The following is a 21,626-nucleotide window of genomic DNA, read 5'->3' on the forward strand; positions in this document are numbered from 1 at the left end:
GACACAAAATAAAAATAAAACACCCAGTGTATGTAATGCTAGTATCAAGGGAGAGAAATACAGTTTTAACTTTCTGTATGATCATAGTGATACATTATATAGCTAATAAATGCTACAGACATAATCAGTCAAATTCCTATATAATAGATAGCATGTGCTATGGGCTAAATTGTATCCCTCCAAAATTTTTACATTGAAGCCTTCAATATGATGGTATTTGGAAATAAGGCCTTTAGGAGATAATTAGGTTTATTTGAGATCTTGGGGGACCCTCATGATGGGAATAGTGTCCTTATAAGAAGAAGAGAAAATAGCAGAGCACTCTGCAATGTGTGGACACAGATAGAAGACAGTTATCTGCAAAGCAAAAAAAAACTCTTCACCAGGAATCAAATCAGCCAGCTTCTTGATCTTGGGCTTCCGGGCCTCAAAAACTGTAAGAAATTAATGTCTGTTGTTTATACCACCCAGCCTGTGGTATTTTGTGATAGCAGTTTGTATGGCTAGTAGTCACAGCCGTCACAGCCACGCATGTGCAGGTTCTCATTGACTTCAGACAGACGGTAGAGAAACAGTGAAGCTGAAAACTGGTGAGGGGGTTTTGATTCTAGGAAAAACCAGAAAAGATTCTCCTGGTTGTGGAACCCAAGAATGTGTGAGTGGGTTTTGGTGCCCCATGTGTTTGTTTTTACTTGCTGCCCGGTTGCAAGGCCAGAATAAAGGGATGGCCCACCAGTTTTTGGCTCCAGTTTCTTTATCATTTCTCCGAAATCAATGAGAACCTGCACGTGCGTGGCTGTGATGGCCGCGACTACTGGCTGTACACAGCCGGATCTAACTACGAATTTTGGAAATGGAGTGCTGCTATAACAAATACCTAAAAATGTGCAAGTAGCTTTGAAACTGTAATGGAAATGGGTATAGGCTGGACGAGTTTTGAGGTGAATGCTGGAAATACGAATTTAAAGGTTGATCCTAGTGAGGTTTCTTGTGGAAATGAGGAACATTTTATTGGAAACGGGTGGAAAGGCAATCCTTATCCTAAAATGGCAGAGAAGTTGGTAGAGCTGTTGTAGTGTTTTGTGGAAGGTAGAATTTAAAGTGATAAAATTGGATATTTAACTGAGGAGCCGTCTAAGCAATATGTCAAAGGAGCAGCTTAATTCCTCCAGAATGCTTATAATAACATATGAAAAAGATAAATTGAACAAGGAATTGTTAAGCAAAAAGGAAACAAATTGAAGATTGGAAAATTCTCAGCGTATCCATATTGTAAAAATATGAGAAAACTCATTCTAAAGATAACACTAAGAGTGTGGCTGAGCTACCAATTGATAAAGAAATCATGGATTCAAGTTATGGACTTAACCATTTCAACAGAAGCCAGGAATAGAGATGGGGATTGTACCTTCAAAGACACTGCAGTTGGAACTAAAAGGAGCAGAAAAAAATGAGATGAAATAAAGTCTGTCAAACATCTTAAATCCTAGAGGACCATACCTTAGAACCATGCGGCTGCAAACATGCTCTATTTTTCAAGAAAAGAGAACTGAGAATGCAATTCAGAAATTATTGGGGCCACCTCCTCAGTTTGAACAACACTGAGCCTGGAGAAGAGAAGCACAGAGCTGTGACCACTGCCTTGGTGTATCTGGAATGCACTGCATTGAACCGAAAAGGATTACTCTTGGGGCTTAACATCTAATGAAATTTGCCTTGATAAATTTTAGGCTTGCTTGGAACCATCATTCCTTCCTTCTTTCCTATTTCTCCCTTTTGGAATGGAAAGGTCTATCTCTATGCCTGTCTCACCATTGTATTTTGGAAGCACATAACTGTCTGATTTTACCAGTTCATAGCTGGAGAGGAATTTTGGCTCAGGATGAATCATTTTTAGACTTTAAAGTTGATGCTGGGGTGATTAAGACCTTTGGTGCTGTTAGGGCAGAACAAATGTATTTTCCCTATGAGAAGGACATGAATTTTGAGGTCCAGGGCAGAATGCTATGAACTGAATCATGTCCCTTTAAAATCCATATGTTGAACTTCTAACCCCATGACTTTATCTAACCCTAATTATTTCCTAAGGGCCCATGTCCAAATACCATTACTTTGGTAGTTAGGGCTTTAAAATGTTAATTTTTTTTTTTAGACAATTAATTTTAACAGGGTGACATTGATCAATTAGAGTACATAGATTCAGAGAAAACATCTCCAGGTCATTTTGACATTTGATTATGTTTATAGGGACATAATTCAGTCCATAGTAAATGCTATTTCTATGCTTCAGATTAAGTAGTTTATATTTAATTACCTTTTCTCACTATCCAAACCCTCCTGTCACTCTTTAAATCAGAGTTTGTGTACATTTGTTAAAATGGCAAGTTGCCCAGTGATAGTCCTTCAATCTGTGGCACCAACCCATCTTTGAAGAGTGTCTTGCTCTCCACTGCTCTTGTTCTTTGGTTTTCTAATACTGCTTAGACCTACTCATCGTTTTCTGTGGTCTTTTCCCTTTAATCTCCCCAGAAGATCTTACCTCCAAACCAGAGCTTTTCTTAGCAGCATTGCTTTCAAAATTACTGAAGCGTATACAATTTCTGGCTCTGGACATCCTTCTTCCTTTACGCTAGCCCAGCTCAGGTTCTAGCAGAACTCTGGATGTATAGCTAGAGGGAGGAAGTATAAATAATCGCCAACATTACTTCTCTGAATATCAAGCAACTTCTCAGTAAAGGTCTGGCAAAAGTGCTGGGAGAGGATACACCAAGGACCACCACACCTCTGTCTGTAATCTCCCTAAAAGTTTGAAGAAGAAGAATGCCACCTTTCTATATCTGAGTGAGAGCATGTGTATACTACATGTGTCCATAAAAAAAAAATTGACCATGTGATTCACTGGGGCAATAATAAAAATATTCATTTTAATATTTACGTATTTCTAAAATTAATAGAACTTCTAGTAATGGGAAATACATCAGGAAATTGGTGGGGAGGGGGAAGAACGAGTACTACAAAGGAAAACTAGACAAAGCACTATGAATTCAAATTTCTCTAATCCCAAACTCATGATTAAGGCCTGGTTTGAAATTTACCTTAAAAAGAAAAAGCTTTTTTTTTGTCAATAAACACTGTAAATGAGATCACAATGAAGAAAATTTTAAGTGGAAAGGAACATTTTCAAGATACCCTCAAGGACTTTAGAAATACCCATTAGTTAATTAAAAATTTTTAATATGCATTAAGCATAATACAAATCCAAAATTGTATAAATTAATTCCTGTGCTTTTATAGGCAATTCTGATATATACTTTAAAACTAATCTAAGAAGCCCTTGCTATGCAAAAAATTATTTTATTTTAAAGCATTTACTACTTTACATATGCTTCATCTAGGCTTGAAATGATGAAATTTTGTTGTAAATTTTTAATGATAAATAAAACTTTTTAAAGTTGCAAAATAAGAATTTAATATTCCTGTTGGTTAGTTAGCTAGAGCATCATCCCAAAACACAGAGGTTGCCAGTGTGAATCCGGGTCAGGGCACATACAGGAACAGATCGATGTTCTTATCTCTATCTCGCTCTCTCCTTTCCTCTCTCTAAAAAATCAATTTTAAAAAAATTACCCTGGCTGTATTGCCCGGTTGGTTAGCTCATTGTCCCGTAGCACAGAGGCTGCAGTTCAATCCCGGGTCAAGGTACATACAGGAACATAAAATAGATTGATATTCCTGTCTCTCTCTCTTTCTCTCTCTTTCTCCCTATCCTCTCTCTCTAAAGTTAGTAAAATAAACATTAAAAAAAGAATTTAATAAAATCCCTAAACTAATATACTATTTAAATATATCAAAATGTGTCAAATTTCATTATTTTGAACCTCTGCATAGTAATACTTGTTTTGGAAATAACTGAGAATGCTAAATTTTTATATGTCTATAAAATGTCTTTTTTCAGGAACTGAAGTGAAAAAAATCGAAGCTATAAACATTCCTTGCACACAGCTTTCAATGTCATTTTTTAAACGGTTATACAGTGAAGATATTGTACGAGAAAGTGGACATATTGTTAAGTGTTTAGATTCTTTTTGTGATCCTTTTCTTATTTCTGATGAGTTACGAAAGGTAAGGACAATTTTAAAATTTCACAATAGAAGTTTATTTCAGGAAATGCTTTATGTCAATAACTTTACCTATTTTTTTCTCTTTTTTTCTATTTTTCTAACTTTTACCTGTCTAAAACCCTTAAAATATCCTTTATCAATGAATAATGATCAGTAATAATCATTACATTGGTATGTTTCTTTTTGGATGAGACTTTTACTGTCAACTTAATTATTTGTGTATTTTAGTGGTTCTCAAACAGGTGCTACTGACATCTAATGGATTGAAGTCCAGAATGCTGCTAAACATCATACAATACACAGGACAGCCCCTCAGAACGTAGTTATCTGGCCCAAAATGCCAATAGTGCTAACGTAGAGAAACCCTGTTCTATGTAATTGATAGCTATTTTTCTTCAATGTGGGGCTCTTAACATATCAAATGAGTATTTGAAAACATACCTGGAGTAAAAGAACCTTATCTCATCACTGAAATAAAAAAAGCCATATTATTTAATGTTAATTTTTGTTTTAGTGAGAGGGTTACTGAATTTGAAATCAGAAGTCATAGATTATTTATCTAATTTCTGAGTTATTATTTACAAGACAATAATAACCATATGCAAATCATTCAATATCTTGAGCCTCAAGATTTTTCCTGTATAACATGAAGATTGAAATGTCCGTTCTATCTTCTTCCAGAAATCATTGAGAAAATGAGTGGAAAAAGCACTTTTTAAAAAGTATGAAATGTGCCTGACCTGTGGTGGCGCAGTGGATAAAACATTGCAGGCGTCCCCAAACTACGGCCCGTGGGCCGCATGCGGCCCCCTGAAGCCATTTATCTGGCCCTCGCCGCACTTCCTGTACTGGCACCTCTTTCACTGGTGGTCAGTGAGAGAAGCACTGTATGTGGCGGCCCTCCAACGGTCTGAGGGACAGTGAACTGGCCCCCTGTGTAAAAAGTTTGGTCCTAGAATGTTGAAGTCACTGATTTGAAACCTTGGGCTTGCCTGGTCAAGGCACATAGGAGAGTGGATGCTTCCTGCTTCTCTTTCTCTTTCTGAAATGAATAAAGTCTTTTAAAAAGGGGGGAAAAGTATAAAATGTTTTTTAAATACTATTATCATTATTTTGATTATTGAAAAAGAGTATTTACAAAGTGATAACAATATAGGGCTTTGTTATCAAATATACATAGGTTCAAATCCAGGCTCTTCCACTTAATAACTGATATTTAACCTCTTTCTAAGCCTCAGTTTCTTTCTCTATAAAATGGGAATAGTGTAAGAATTATGTGAGATAATGCACTTAAAGTGCATAGCACTATATATAGCACTTAGTAAGCTTTTGATAATATTAACAACTACTACTAATTACTGTTAGCATTCTGCATTAAGTGAGAAGGGAGATGAGATGTACAAGTTTAATGTATTGCAAATCCAGATAGGAGCTACTGATACACCATAACAGACATAGCAATCTTGTCTGTAGGAGACCAGGAAGAATCCAGCTAGTCTATACATTGATCTACACTAGTACAATACCTAAAAGAACTCTTAGTTTGAGAAAATAAAATAAACTAATTAAGAATAACCAAATTTACCCAATTGAATGAGACTATATATAGTTTGGTCTTAGGTGAAATGTAATATATTTATGTACAACAAGATAATGTAAATATACAGTGGGAAATCTGATATTAATGACTGCTCCTTAACAAGGATTAGAAATTATCATTCAGAAAGTATTTGATCTAGTCTGGGTTTTTCTCCTTTGAGGTATGTCTAATCTCAGCTCTTTGTCTCAGATCTGTGTTGGCATTCTTAATCTATTTGTGTCAAAGTCCTTACCCCTAATTTTGGAGAGTTCATCAACACTTCTACAGAGAGAGCCTCAGCAATGGACTTTTTAAAAGGAAGATTTTCCTTCCAACAAAGTATACTCTGAAAACTGCCTGCGGTGGCCTGTCTTATTTATGCCATGAATAGCACTTCTATTTAGGAAGTGCTGGGACTCAGTGTTTTTCTATAAGTTGCCTGTATTTTTAGCTCTTGTGTTCTTGGCTACTCTGTGGCAACAGGGAATGTTTTAACTTGGTTGCTTTCTGGCTGAAAAATAAATATCTTCCAGATTTGGCCTGAAATAAAAAGGGTCCCCACTGTGCAGCAATGCAAATTCTGTTGGCACAGTGAGTAACATAAGTACTGATAATAATAACCTCCTTCCTGACCGCGGCTCAGAAGTTCAGCTCATTAGCCATACAACTGAACAGATCTGTATATGAATGGAGAGTGAGAGTAACTGTAGAATATTATTGTTTTAACATTTATTCCAAAAACTTTTTCTAATTATTTTAATTTGTAAGTTACACAGCCTAATCAATTCAATATATGAGAATGCTCATAAGGAATATGTTAACTGTTTATTTTTATAAAGTAAACTTATTGGAGAGACATTGTTTAATAAGACTATATAGGTTTTAAGAGTACCCTTCTATAATATATGATCTATATGTTGCATTTGCATTGTGTGCCTACCACCAAAAGTCAAATCATCTTCTGTCATTACATATTTAAACTATTCATTCTTAAGGGCTCAGTCACACCCTTGTAGTAAGCCAGATCTTTAGGCAGCTACAGACTTGGACTTGAGTATCATATCATTCCTTACAGAGGAGAAGGGAGGGAGAAAAAGGAGATGTGCAAGTGGCACACCCAGAGAGAGGGAAACTATGGACCGCTTCCCCTTACCCATCTTTCACTATAAGTGTCTTTGGCTTTCATCAAGTCATTATAAGTAAACTATATAGACAACACCATAGTGTTTATTATTTTTTAAAATACCTCATGTAATGACCTTGTGATGGATTTTCACTCAAGATCGGGGTAAAATGTATATGTACAATTTTTATAGCTTTTCTCCATTTAGAGTTCCTTATTGTATTTATTTCCTCTTCCCATTTTATTTCTTGGTTAACAGTTTTTTGTCTTTTATTATTTTTATCTTATTTTATATTGTCAGCTATTATACTTTTTTTAAGTAGGTAAGATATAAGCAATTTAATAAAAGAATATATGTTTTAACATACATTTATCACCTTGTCAACAAATCAATTAATTATCTGTACTGCCCAATGGTATAAGAAAATTCCCTCCATCAGACCTAGTCACACTATTTTCTGAAAGTGGAAGCAAGGTCTCAAGACAGAAAAGGTCAATGTAGATTGGTGATGTGTAAGGTGATATTAAAGGAGAGCAGGAAAAGGAGAGGTGGTTATGGGGCTCTAATTACCTGAATAGTTCAAAATAGAGTAACTGGAGGTTAAGGAAAGTAGTGATCCAAACACTGTAAGGTGAGAGGACTTAGAAAAGGACCACTGTGTTTGGCCCCCATAAAAGCAAAGGTTACAGACCTAATGCAATGGAGAGATTTTTTTCATTTATTTGTGTTCCTATTGTTTCCAAATAAGATTTAAGTTGACTCAGCACTAAATTGCAATAGCACTAAAACAATTACTTAAAATATAAACTATAACTAAGAAATAAAGTAGAAGAAAAGGCTTAGCTTTAGATTTCTTTCTTTCATTGAAGGTCAGTACCTAGTGATAAAATGGGATGAAAATAAGTGCTACCGGTCTCACAAATCCCTTTCTTAAATTACCTCAGCATTGGTTATTAAAGTAGCACTAAGATTATCTTAAGATATGTAAGTTGAAACTTTCAAAAAAAATAAAAATTAGAACCTTGTATTATGTTACATTAAGAAGAATTTTATCATCTTACATAGGTTTTGCTAGTAGAAGACTCAGAAAAATATGAAATATTCAGCCAACGAGATAGAGAAGAGTTCCTGTTTTGTCTTTTCAAACATCTTTGCCTTGGTGGAGCCCTTTGTCAATATGAGGATGTGCTTAATCCATATCTGGAAACAACAAAGCTTATCTATAAGGATCTTGTGAGGTAACCTAGATTACAAATGTAAACCTCTGGTTAATAGAGTAAATGATGTGTTTATCAATGGTGGATTACCTGGAATCTGTTTGTGGTCCTGTTAGCAACCAAAGTGTATAAAAATAGCATTATCATGACCCCCTTATCATAGGCTCCTCCTCTTCTAGGCTATGAAATATCTAGATTTCCTTGACCCTCTTTTAGTGCCCAGTCCCCTCATTCTTCATCTGCCTCTCCTTGTTTCCTCATTAGCAACTGCCATCTTCCTTTTTTACCCCAGACCTCCTTTAAATTTCAAGAGAACATGAGATCTCTCAGGGTGTTTGAATTTGCTTGGCTAATAGTTTAAAAAATAAAAAAAGGGGAAAAAATTACTTTTGTTCTAGGGAGATGGAAGAATTTTCATGTAGGTATGTAATATTTACTTTTCAAACTAATGCCATATCCCAGTTTGTTTAAGGTATTCTACTAGGGGGTAACTTTTTAAATTTTATTTTATTTTATTTTTTAGTGAGAGAGAATGAGAGAAAGAGAGGGACCAACAGATAGGAAGGGAGAGAGAAGAGAAGCATCAACTCATACTTGTGGCACCTTATTTGTTAATTGATTGCTTTCTCATATGTGCCTTGACCCAGGGGGCTGCCACCAAGCCAGAGACCTTAAGCTCAAGCCAGCGACCATGGGTCATGTCTATGAACCCACTCAAGCTGGTGGGCCCACGCTCAAGCCAGATGAGCCCACATTCAAGCTGGTGACCTTGGGGTTTCGAACCTGGGTCCTCTGCATCCCAGGCTGATGCTCTATCTATGGTGCCACTGCCTGCTCATCTTCTTTTTGAAGATGAAAGGAGGATAAAAACTGTACAAGTCTTATTTATACTTTTAAATGAAGTGAAAGATCTCTCATTGGGTTTTCAGTGATGAAGATATTGGATCATCTTTATAGGCAAAGGGGATAGGAACAAGTAAAACAAAGGGTCCCAGAGTTTAATTATAAAATTTACTAAGAAAACAACAGAATTTGCTTCTTAACAAACTCTTGATTGTTTCTTAATCATACTCAACACTTTGATTTTCTTACCTACTCCATGTGTCATATAGCTGTACAATAAACTGCATGCTTTAGCTATTTTATTTAATTAATTTCTGATATATGGTTTTAAAAACAACATTTCTTAAACAGTCTCTAATTTTTATGAAAAGTTACTAAAGATTGTTGGAAGAAAAATTGTTAGAAAAAGAATTTCAGAAAAAGCATATACCTTCTATATTAAATATACTGTGTCCTTATCATTTGCAGCTCATGAAAACTTGGACTGCTTCTAGCACTCTCTACAGATACTTTCCATTATACACACACGCACACCACCACCATTATCACAGTGTGTTGTCCCTCATCACCTTCATGAACCTGTGGAATTCCTCACTAACATGCACTATGGAAGAGGAAATTCTATTGGAGATATTTAAAATAGAAGTAGCTTTAGAACCGAAACATTAAAGTAATTTCTGTTTTCCCCAACATTTCCTTCCATGGATTCTCACATGTGCTTCTCTTGTACACTCTTTGGGTGCTAAGAAAAAGTATGACTCGGCCCTGGCTGGTTGGCACAGTGGATAGAGCATCGGCCATGTGTGTGGACATCCAAGGTTTGACTCCTGGTCAGGGCACACAGGAAAAGCGACCATCTGCTTCTCTTCTTCTCTTGCAGCCAGTGACTCAGTTGGTTTAAGTATCAGCCCCAGGTGCTAAGGATAGTTTGGCTGGTTAGAGCATCAACCCCAGATGGGGGTTGCCAGGTGGATCCTGGTCAGGGTGCATGTGGGAGTGTGTCTCCATCTACCTCCTCTCACTTAAAAAAAAAAGTATAATTCAAAGAGTAATGGCCACTTGTTAAATGAGTAGCCAAAATTCAACCTCTTACAAACAAATATGATTTGTGTTCATGGAATCACTTAATCAGGCAGCCAGGAAGTGTTAATATTGTGCACAGAACTCTGCCAAACTCTAAAGAGACTATAAGAGGAGCATCAGACAGTGCTTGACCTTAAGGAAATTACAACAAACTAACATTAAATAATAGTAAAGTAATGTTTAAAATTTTTTTTCAGTAGAATTTTTATATAATCAAATGTTCAATTAATTCTATGCAAATGATTATAGCTCTTTATATTTTAAAAACTACTCCAGAAATTCAAAAGAGGAAATTGTCAATGTCAGCAGTCAGGGAAAAGCCTTGATGAATAGAGTCATGAGGGCCAGCAAAGAAGAGGGCAGTCTGCTCCCAGGTCAGTGGAGATGCACAACAAGTCCTCACGTTGGGGAGGCTAAGAAGGAGCCCAGCCCAATTACAGCACAACGTTTTTTTGAAAACCAAGATTATTTCTCTCATGATTGAAATGTAAACATGCTTATGAATTTCTTTGCTAAATGAGGAGGGGATATGAAATTGTCTTTCCAGAGCAACTTCAATAGAAAATTATAATTAGAATAAATATTTGCTTATGGTTGCTGAGGTGTTAAAACAAAGCAATGGGAGGAGTACAATATCTCAAAGTCCCTTAAGAGCTATATCACTGCTGTGGCTTCTAACATAGTTATGCTGATTTGGGTCAGTTGCTGTGTCACTTGGGTAAGGTAAAGATGTAGGGGGATCCATATAGCAGTTATCAAGGCATATATAAGTAGAGGACACAGATGGAACTTGAATTTTCATCAGTAATTTCTCAGAATTGTGAGACATATATCCAATCAAGTTATTTGTACAAGCCACTTTAACCAAGAAGGGTATTTTTCCTGTTCCTTTACCTGAAATTTGGATGCTTTTGCATTATTTAGAAAAACATCTGCTATCTTTCTAGTCATACATACAGTAGCTGCTTTACAGTTTCTAACCAGGCCTTCTAGATCAGGGGTCCCCAAACTTTTTACACAGGAGGCCAGTTCACTGTCCCTCAGACTGTTGGAGGGCCGGACTATTAAAAAAACTATGAACAAATCCCTATGCACACTGCACATATTTTAAAGTAAAAAAACAAAACGGGAACAAATACAATATTTAAAATAAAGAACAAGTAAATTTAAATCAACAAACTGACCAGTATTTCAATGGGAACTATGGGTTTGCTTTCGGCTAATGAGATGGTCAATGTCCAATTCCATATTTGTCACTGCTAGCCGTAACAAGTGATATGACACACTTCTGGAGCCGTGAGGCGTCCATCCCGCGTCACTGGAAGTAGTACTGTACGTGAGCGACGCTGCGCTTTGCGGCGCCACCACATACAGTGCTCCTCTCACTGACCACCAGTGAAAGAGGTGCCCCTTCCAGAAGTGCTGTGGGGGCCGGATAAACGGCCTCAGGGGGCCGCATGTGGCCCGCAGGTCATAGTTTGGGGACCCTTGTTCTAGATAAATATCATCACTAATCCATTCTGGTAAAGAAGTCCATTCTTACGTTTGTGGGTATTGGGGCACATGACAGAGCCTGATTTTAGGAGTGTCTGGCTCAAACAAAGGGATAAAAATATTCTTGAGATATTTTATCCTTTATCCATTATTACAAGTCCTATAAAAGATACCTTTTAAATGTTTTGAAAAATGCCTACTTTTTAAGTATTATGGTTCCTTAAATAACATAGACAATATTTTAGACCCATTTTCTTAGAGAACAAATGATTGTTTCATTATATTTCAAAAATAGCTTTGCAGAAATAATCATAAAGTTACTAATGCCTTTGTCTTTTCTATTTTAGACATTAGAGACATGCTCTTATCAAAGTTTTTGGAGAGGTTCCCTGAACCATATATCTGTCTTAGATGTGAAATTTTATGATTTGAACTGAGAGGCTTAGATTATGGCCTTCGAATGCTAATTAAGCAGTGGGATTCTTGTTTCTTACAATGATCAGACTTACCTAGTGTGATCTGTATACCATGTTTAGAGTCAATATGACACTGCCTAAGAAATCAGCATAAATAATATTAGTAATAAAACACTTATTATATTTTATTTCTAGATCATTAATATAATTACACTTTTAAAGAGAACTATATGGGAATTATGTCCCAGCATCCTTAAAAACCATAGTTATCTGGAGAGTGAGTCAGTGATTGCTAAAAATCTGATATAATGCAATTATTAGTAGCATACCTGAGGTCATTAATGAATATTACTTTGTATTTTCTTTTCTTTTTTTCTTAAGAGATACCAGACAGGTTATACTGTTACTTAACCTATAAAAAATTAGACAAATTACCTTATGAGATATTTTAAAGTAATAACAATATAAAATTAGAGGTAATAAAATGGAGTAATATGATTCATTTCTGTTAGGAACCAACTTCTAATGTATAAAATTATTAGAATTTGTAATTACAATTATAAAATTGTAGGGTTTGTTTTTTTTTAATAATACACTAATGGTACATATCAGTATGTGTTAAGTGGTTATTTTTTTTTTAAGTGAGAGAAGGGGAGACAGAGAAACAGATTCCCACATACACCCTGACTGGGATCCACCCAGCAACCCCTGTCTGGGGCTGATGCTCGAATCAACCAGTTATCCTCAGTGCCAGGGGCCAACATTCTAACCAATTTATCCACTGGCTGTGAGAGGCAAAGAAAGAGCAGGGGGAGAGAAAGGAGGAGAAGTAGACAGTTGCTTCTCATTTGTGCCCTGACCAGGAATCAAACTTGGGGTGTCTACATGCCAAGTCGACACTTTATCCACCGAGCCAACAGGCCAGGAACCAGATCAATAATTAAAATTAGATATAACCATAGATACGTTCTGTATTTGGTCTGGGTGTCTATGTAGGTGTATAAAAGTGTTTTATATGTAATAGTTATAGCACAACATTTTAAAATGTAGTCTTCAACTTTTTAAAAAGTATATCTTGGATATTAGGGAAATAAAAGAAAATGACTACAACCCATGTCATAGAGATATGGAAACCAATTAAATTATGTGATTCCTGGTTTTAAATTGGATTGAAATGTTTTAGAGATGAAAATTGCCTAAGAATCTTGAAATCGCTTAGATCTGGCCATTCCCAGTGGGTGCAGAAGTTCAAACACACACACATGCACACACACACCCTCCCACAAAGGCCACCTTCTTTCTCTCTCCCATTGCTTTTACATAAGTAGTGAGGGAGAAGCAATGCTTTCACCTGATTGAAGTAAGAAAAGGGATCTCTTCCTTTAAATTTAGCCTACACATGACACACTTGAATAATAAATACCCTTGACACAGATGTATGTATAGAGTGTGGGTATAGAATAAACAGGTGAGTGTAGGAAAAGAGAACTGGACTCTGTGTCATCTAGTTCTATTCCCAGAAATACCACTATAATTGGAGTATCTTAAAATATGTCATTTAACTTTTCTAGTTCTATTGTTTATAAAATTGGCAAAGTAACACCTTCCTCACTGAATTGTGTGATCCTAATGAGGTAAATTATGCAAAGGTACTTTGCAGATTATAAAGCATTGTAAATATAATATGTATGTATTTATATGTAGATATCTGCAGCTTATTTCCTCAATCCTCACTTTGCTTCCTCACTATATATTGCCACAGGTAATCTTTTCTGGGAGTGTAACTGAAAGACAGCTACTGAGAAAAAATGCTTTTAATATTGTAAAATTTAGTAATACAGAATTTAACAAATAGTTTCCATATATAGTACATTATTTTACTTGATTCTCCTATAATCCTAGAAGGAACCATAGTATGCCTCGTTTACATGTAAGAAATTATCTCTAGCCTGGGTGTCATTTCATCATTTGAGTCTCAGACTGACCTCAATCTTCTAAAATTCGATATTCTGCAATTTCAACTCAGTTAACTTTGCATCATTCTTGAATGAAATCACAGATGCCATTCTTTCAAACCACTTTAGCTGGAGCATATATATTTTCATGTTGTGTATCATTAAAAACACCTGAATAGGCACTGGCCAATTGGCTCAGTGGTAGGGCATCAGCCCTGCGTGTGGAAGTCCCAAGTTCAATTCCCAGTCAGGGCATGCAGGAGAAGTGCCCATCTGCTTCTCCACCCCTCCCCCTCTCCTTCCTCTCTATCTCTCTCTTCCCGTCCTGTGGCCAAGGCTCAACTGGAGCAAAGTTGGCCTGGGCACTGAGGATGGCTCCATGGCCTCCGTCTCAGGTGCTAGAATGGCTCCAGCCACAATGGAGCAACACCCCAGATGGGCAGAGCATTGCCCCCTGGTGGGCATGCCGGGTGGATTTCCGTCAGGTGCATACGGGAGTCTGTCTGACTGCCTCCCTGCTTCTAACTTCGGAAAAATACAAAAACAAACAAACAAACAAAAAAACAACACCTGAATATTAAAAGGTATCAGAGGTATCAGTATTTTAAATGTACAAATGTATAATGCCAGTACTTGTTATATTTAAAATATACCTTTTCTCCCTATTTTAGTGTTCGAAAGAATCCTCAAACCAAGGAAATACAAATTACGTCTTTCATCTTTAAAGTTACAGCATATGTAAGTGGAGGGGAAATTTGTTGCCAATGAATTTAATTACTTGCTATTAATGGGGTTGTTATAACTGGAGTCAGACACTAGGGTTATGTTTTGCCTAAAAAGAAATAAAATTTAGCTTTTTTGTTAAAAGTTGATTTGGAGAATAGTATGAACTTTTTTCCCTACCTTCCTTTCTGTTGTACATGTCTAATAATAGTCTTTACTTAGTTAAAAGCTGAATCTGTGACTCAGATGGAATGAAATATAGTTTTCTATCAGACAACAATTTATAGGTCAAATAAGTAAGAATGTCATAAATGTCTTTATATCACAGAATTGGTTATTGGCACATCTGAAGCATTTTCTAAGTATCCTCATTCAACCTGTTCAATATTTATTGATTATTTACTGTATATTAGCTACTGTGCTGGGTTAGGTGTTTTTTGTTGATAAACAAAAGAAACAGTTACTCATAGTACATATGGATCATGTTTTAAAAGAAAGCAAAGATAGAAGAAAATTGCAAAATAGAAATTTTTGCAATATTAGTACTTTATAAGCACTTTTTCAAAAGACAGAATTTCCTCTAGGACTATAGTTTCTTTTCTTTTTTTTTAAGCAAGCGAGAGGGGGCGGGGGGAGATAGACAGGAACAGACAGACAGGAAGGGAGAGAGATGAGAAGTATCAACTCACGCCCTGGCCGGTTGGCTCAGTGGTAGAGCGTCGGCCTAGCGTGCAGGAGTCCCAGGTTCAATTCCCTGCCAGGGCACACAGGAGAGGCGCCCATCTGCTTCTCCACCCCTCTCCCCTCTCCTTCCTCTCTGTCTCTCTCTTCCCCTCCCGCAGCGGAGGCTCCATTGGAGCAAAGTTGGCCCGGGCGCTGAGGATGGCTCTGTGGCCTCTGCCTCAGGTGCTAGAATGGCCCTGGTTGCAACAGAGCGATGCCCCGGAGGGGCAGAGCATCGCCCCCTGGTGGGCAGAGCATCGCCCCTGGTGGGTGTGCCGAGTGGATCCCGGTCGGGCACATGTGGGAGTCTGTCTGACTGCCTCCCCATTTCCAACTTCAGAAAAATACAAAAAAGAAAAAAGAAAAAAATAATAAAGTGGGACAGACCAGGAAAAAAAAAAAAAGAAAAGCATCAACTCATACTTGTGGCACCTTAGTTGTTCATTGATTTGCTTTCTCATATGTGCCTTGATGGAGGTGCCCCAGCTGAACCAGTGATCCCTTGCTCAAGCCAGAGATCTTGGGCTGAAGCCAGAGACCTTGAGTTTTAAGCCAGCAACCATGAGGCCATGTCTATGATCCCACGCTCAAGCTGGCAACCCCGTACTCTAGCTGGATGAGCCCGCGCTCAAGCCAGTGACCTCGGGGTTTTGAACCTGGGTCCTCAGTGTCCCAAGCCAACACTCTCTCCATTGCACTACCACCTGGTCAGGCTGAACTGTAAATGACTTAAGGTTAAGAATTATATTTTTCTGTAATATCATACATATGTATTGTCAGCATAGTAGGCTGTACTGTTAATATTTTTAAAAATTAGTTAACTGCCAATTTACTGTCAAAGATTTGATATCTATTTCATGACATTTTAACAGAAAATATATTAGTTAAATATGTTGATTATTATTTAAATGTAGTTGTATAGTAAATAATTTATGTTTATCTTTTTCAGGATTCTGATGGTGTGTGCTATCCTTCAACAAAGAGTCATGAACAGACATTTTCTTACTTTATTGTGGATCCTTTCAAGCGTCACGTTCATGTTTTATACCACTGTTACGGCATAGGGGAAATGTCTTAACAGTATTCTTTCAGGTTCTGTTTACTATTTTTAATTTAGCAATTTTTTATTTTAAAACTGATATAGATAAATAATTAGTTTGCAAGTTTTTCAAGTAAAATGTAAAGAACCCATTTGGAGCAGAAGCAAACAAATGCCAAGAGTTTTTCTTTAAATTTGTTGGAAAGCTAACATGGGCACCAGGCTCCATTTCTAACATAATCTGTATCAATATATTTGGAGAATCTTTACAGAAAGTTACAAAGAACTAAAACTCTGTTTCATTTTTGTTACATTAAGATTCAAGTGAGTCCTTACATTTCCCAGAAATTTAATTTAGAAGCTAATTAATTCTGGATTGAATTTGTGGCAAAAGACTATACATTTCTACCACTGATAGTCAATATGAATTGTTAGCTTTCTTAATTTGAATTTTATTTAAATATATTTCTACACTGCATAAAGATTTATATCTCATGGGCTGTAAAAAGCATAACTATTACTTTGATGCATTTGTCCCACTTAAAATTCTTAATAAAAAAAATAATGTTCTGAAAGTAGGTAATTGTAAACTCCTTTAGCACATAATAAATTAAAATTGCAGCTGCCCCACAGCTAATATAAGATCTACATGTAATCAGAGAGAGTTGCCTGATGGTATTATTTAGTTGGCCAAAAGAGTCAAGAACAGGGTCTCTTAGAACTATTTTCTCATTGTGTTCATAGAATTAGATTTTTTTTTTAATTAGATTTTTTAAATGGAAAAAGTAATTGATGTGCATCCCAAAGGTGATGGAGAGCTTGCAAGAAATGTTGAGACTTAGAAGAGGGCAAGTGTGGCATGTTTGTTTTTGTGTTGTAGGGATAAGTATGATAATCTTGGACTTGAACTTGTGGCTCTATGTCTGGAAGGCAACTGACAATTTGGGTGTAGAGAGTTTATTTTACTTTTGAACACCTAGCACTTTAAACATATATTGAATGACTGTTTTCCACATATGTTCAGAATATCCATAGATTTTAAAAAATCATATAAAAAACATAAAATCAAGAACTACAATATCTATTTGTTACCAGTCTTGCTGCCTGCCACAAAGAACCCCTACAATCTGGGGACCCTTTCTTTATCAATTAGTCAATCAATTCTTTCTGAGTACCAGTTTTATGCAAGGCATTGTACTATTTACTTTGGGGAAAGGTATGCTCCCTGAAACTGAGTAGATAAGGTTATCTATAGGAGTGTGTCTGTGAACAGTGATTGTTACATGAATTCAGAGATGGAAGAGATCATTATGAAGAAGACCTGGGAAGGGCTTTGTCTGGTTTCTACAGAGGAATGGGTGGGGTTTTAACATCTGAAGAGGAGAAAAGTCCAACTGAATGGAGAAACATGATATGGCAGACTGCTCTGAGCCTCACTCTGGAGTGAAAGTTCAGAGGCAGATGGTACGGAACTGATTCTGAGAGGTTACCAATATTCTCCGTTTTAAGAGGTAGAATAAACCTTTGAAAGAAGACTAAGCTTGAGCAGGTGGTGGCACAGTGGATAGAGCATCAGACTGGGATTCAGAGGACCCAGGTTTGAAACCCTAAAGTGGCTGGCTTGAGCGTGGGCTCATCTGGTTTGAGCACTGGCTTATCAGGCTTAAGTGCAGTCTCACCAGCTTAAGTGCGGGGTCACTAACTTGAGCATGGGATCATAGACAAGATCCCATGGTCGTTGGCTTGAGCCCAAAGGTTGCTGGCTTGAAGCCCAAGGTTGCTGGCCTGAGCAAGGATTCACTCGGTCTGCTATAGCCCCCTGATCACGGCACATATAAGAAAGCAATCAATGAACAACTAAGGAGATGCAATAAAGAATTGATGCTTCTCATCTCTCCCCTTCCTGCCTGTCTGTCCCTATATGTACCTCTCTCTGTCTCTCTGTCTCTCTCTCTCTCTCTCTCTGTTTCTGTCACAAGAAAAAAAAAATTGATCCATTGCTTTGGGAAAATAATCTTAATGACCTAATGTGATTATGCAAATTTTCTGTATTAAGAGGTAAGTAATAAAGAATTTGAGCTAGGCAGTAAAATTGCCTGGGTTCTTAATTCTGCTATTACTTGCTGTGTGACTTTGAGCTAATTATCACCTTTCTGTGCCTTAGTAGCCTCATCTGTAAAATGGGGAAATTAAGGAACTTCTTCACAGGTTATTATGAAAATATATATGTAGCTTAGAATGGTGCCAAGCACATAGTTTAAATGTTAATTTTTCCTCTTTTCATTCTCTATTGAGGAAATATGAAAAAAATTTGAAGCTAAACAGCATAATAATATAAAAAGCTGTTTTCCTTAAGGTCAGGATTGCTTTTCTAAAGATTATTTTTTATTAATTTAACTAGATAGACTATATGAAGTGGGATCACTTTTTTCCCTCTCTCTGAGCCCCAGAGAATATAGAGGACCTAAGCTTGGACTCCACATATTTCTTTGGCAGCATTTTGTGCACTTAGAGTTATTTGCTCAACTACTTGTAATTATTTAATGTCTGTCATGAAAACAGGAACTGTGTCTATTTGGTTCACCCTGTATCCTCAACCCCTAGCATATTGCCTGGCACCTAATTGACACTCAGTATGTGTTCCCTGACTGCATATATGTGATGAAGAGAAGCTGACCCCTGGAGTGTGACTGCAGGTGTGGAGAGTGAGGGGGCAAGGAAGGGTGGGTGACTGGGGTTACAGAGCTTCAGCGGTATAGTCGTTCCACTAGTTATCTCTCTCCCTCATGTAAAAGTTTGCACACTCGTATAATCTGGAGGGAGCTGTACTGTGTGGAATTAGATCCACAGCCTTGGAGTGTGCCTGGGACAGAATTATCTCTGGAGATCAGCAGCAGCAGCCTGTAGAAGCCAGCTTTGAAAGAGCAAGTTGAAATAACAGGGTGAACAATTATTCTGGAGTGAGAAACTGACCATGGTGACAAGTGACCACCAATGGTTTTCTGAGTCTTGAGAGCATTTTTCAGAAATTCTGAAAATGACTTAAGAAGAGAAGGCTTACAGAATTATAATTTAGACATTCAAAAAAGGGACTTAGGATAAAGACTGGAGAACTTGAGACACTTAGGTCTCATGAGGAAAAATATAAACATGGAGAAAGAAGAACATAAGGTGGTTTCGGGAGTTCACTGGCTAGGTGGAACTGGGGAGTCCTGTTCAGGAGTCTGTCTAATAACACAGAGAAGACAGATTAATGGGGAACTGGTCACTGCGGGCTGTGTACAAAGCTAAGAAATTTAAATCTTTTAAGTAGATGACGTTAGCAGTCATTAAAGACTTTCAAGCAGGGTAGCAGCATCATGAAAGTGATATTCTGGAAAGATTAGTCTGGCAGTGATGAATTGGGGTGAAGAAAGTCCGAAGTCCAAAGATCAAACAGAAGATTATGGTAATTGTCAAAGCACAGAATTGACTGATCTAAGCTAATAGCAGTGAAAACCTTTTTTGGAGTCATGAAGTATGTGACAATGGAATGCAGATTAGAAAAATGAAATATGGGCCCTCAAAAGTTTAGTGACCGAGTGAATTATTAAGTGTTGGGTGTTTGAGGTACTGAGGACTGGGAAGTGGGAACTGTGGTAGGAAGATGTGGTCAGAGAGGGGAAATCCCTTGTCCTGCCTTTCATTCCTGCCCAATCCATGCTCAACCAACTCTAGGCCTTACCACTTTGAAATCCTAGGTCTGAAGTTTCTAAAAACTGTCTGGAGGCTTCTTATGAAAACTATTGATCCTGAAGGCTTCTTAGTCATCCAATTAATCAGCAAGTATTGAGAACCAACATCATTCTTCCACAAAAGTTTATAGATTACCTACTATGTGCTGGGCACTTTCTAGGCACTGAAAAGACAGCAATGAACAAAACAGACAAAGTTTCTTTATTTGGGAGTTTACATTCTAGTGTTCATAACAGTGTTAGGTACAATGAGAGAAAGAAATATCCAGTTACTCTCAAGAAACGCAGTTTTGTTGGAGACATGACAAACTCATGTTTTTAAATATTTTTCAATCTGGTGGGTTTGAAATGGTACTTATTATTTTAATTGCTCTGACTTTTTATATGAGGTAGACGATTATTTTGTGTATTTCCACATATGTATGTTGATTCTGTTGGGCAATTTCAGGGTTAGAAACCACTGTTCTACTTTGCTTCTTTTCTAGTTTAGAAAAAGGGAAGGAGAAAAAAAAGGGAGGGAGGGGGAGAAGAAAAAATAGATGAAAACAACAAAGAAAAAGGAAAGAATAAAAGACAGGGAAGTATGCTGTCTTTTACAGTAGAAGCTGCACTAATTAGCACTAAAAACTGCATTTAGTGCCACATTTAGCAGTGTTCAACTGGCAGACTCTAGCAGTTGGTATACCTGATAGCCTCTAATGTAAGTCTTCAGTCTCCTGACTTGGCACACATGTTAAAGTTCATTCAAATAGGCAGTCTAAACTAGGTTTAAATAAATTTGAAACTTACCATTCCTGTTATCTTTTGTGTGTGTGTGTGTGTAAAGAGGAAAAATTTCACTGGGCTTTAACAAACACTGAGAATCTAGAAATTATTTTTCTTTTTCATTACTAGAAAGGCATGTGAAATAGTAAAATGAAAACAGCCTATGATAATATAAATTAACTTTTATTAAACCAAATTTTTTATCAACTGTCACTCTTTATTCTCTTAACATATTGTAGAATAATACATTTATTCTTAAAATACTTCATACATATAAAATAAGGTTAAATATACCATTGAAGTTTTGAGGGCACCCAGAATGCTCAGTCAAGGATGATCATAATGAAAGGCTTCCCTGAAAGGGAAACTGAAGCACTCCTTGGAAGGAATGTCAGTCATGAGTTCGTTTAGGGGAGGAAAGATTTCTAGGCAGAGAGAATGTTTCTTGCTATAGAGTTGTGGTAGAAAATACATGCATTATTACAAACTTCCTTGAATAGAGCAGCAGATATGCTTAGAAAAGTAGATTGATTAATATCTACTGTGTCTAATAAATGGAGACCATCTAGACATCATCTCCATCTAATAACCCTTCATGTACTTGAATATAATTATTGTCTTCCTCAGTCTTTTTTCCTAAGCAGCCCCACTTTTTAAACCTTTACTTGATGTCGTTTCTGAATTCTTTAATCACCTCCTTTCCATCCTCTCAGTCCTTGCCAAGTACCCCATGTTGTTCTCTAGTTCAGTGTCACAATGGATGCTATATACTGTCCAAGAAGTCATCTCTACACAAATGATTAACATTTG

General features: G+C 36.9%; 1 protein-coding gene across 2 annotated transcripts in view; it reads left to right on the forward strand.

Annotated features, from left to right (window-relative positions):
• The window catches only part of CFAP300 (cilia and flagella associated protein 300), a 33,588-nt gene extending 16,513 nt beyond the window's left edge, over positions 1-17,075 (forward strand). For both annotated transcript variants that reach the window (XM_066371440.1, XM_066371448.1), the window contains 4 exons: positions 3,956-4,122; positions 7,890-8,062; positions 14,504-14,570; positions 16,228-17,075. In XM_066371440.1, coding sequence (XP_066227537.1) covers positions 3,956-4,122; positions 7,890-8,062; positions 14,504-14,570; positions 16,228-16,356 — 536 coding nt within the window. In that variant the 3' untranslated portion in view covers positions 16,357-17,075. The remainder of the gene's footprint in view (positions 1-3,955; positions 4,123-7,889; positions 8,063-14,503; positions 14,571-16,227) is intronic.
• Positions 17,076-21,626: the final 4,551 nt, after the last annotated feature.

The sequence above is a fragment of the Saccopteryx leptura genome, chromosome 1 (genome assembly GCF_036850995.1).
Source record: "Saccopteryx leptura isolate mSacLep1 chromosome 1, mSacLep1_pri_phased_curated, whole genome shotgun sequence".
NCBI classification, from domain to species: Eukaryota; Metazoa; Chordata; class Mammalia; order Chiroptera; family Emballonuridae; genus Saccopteryx; species Saccopteryx leptura.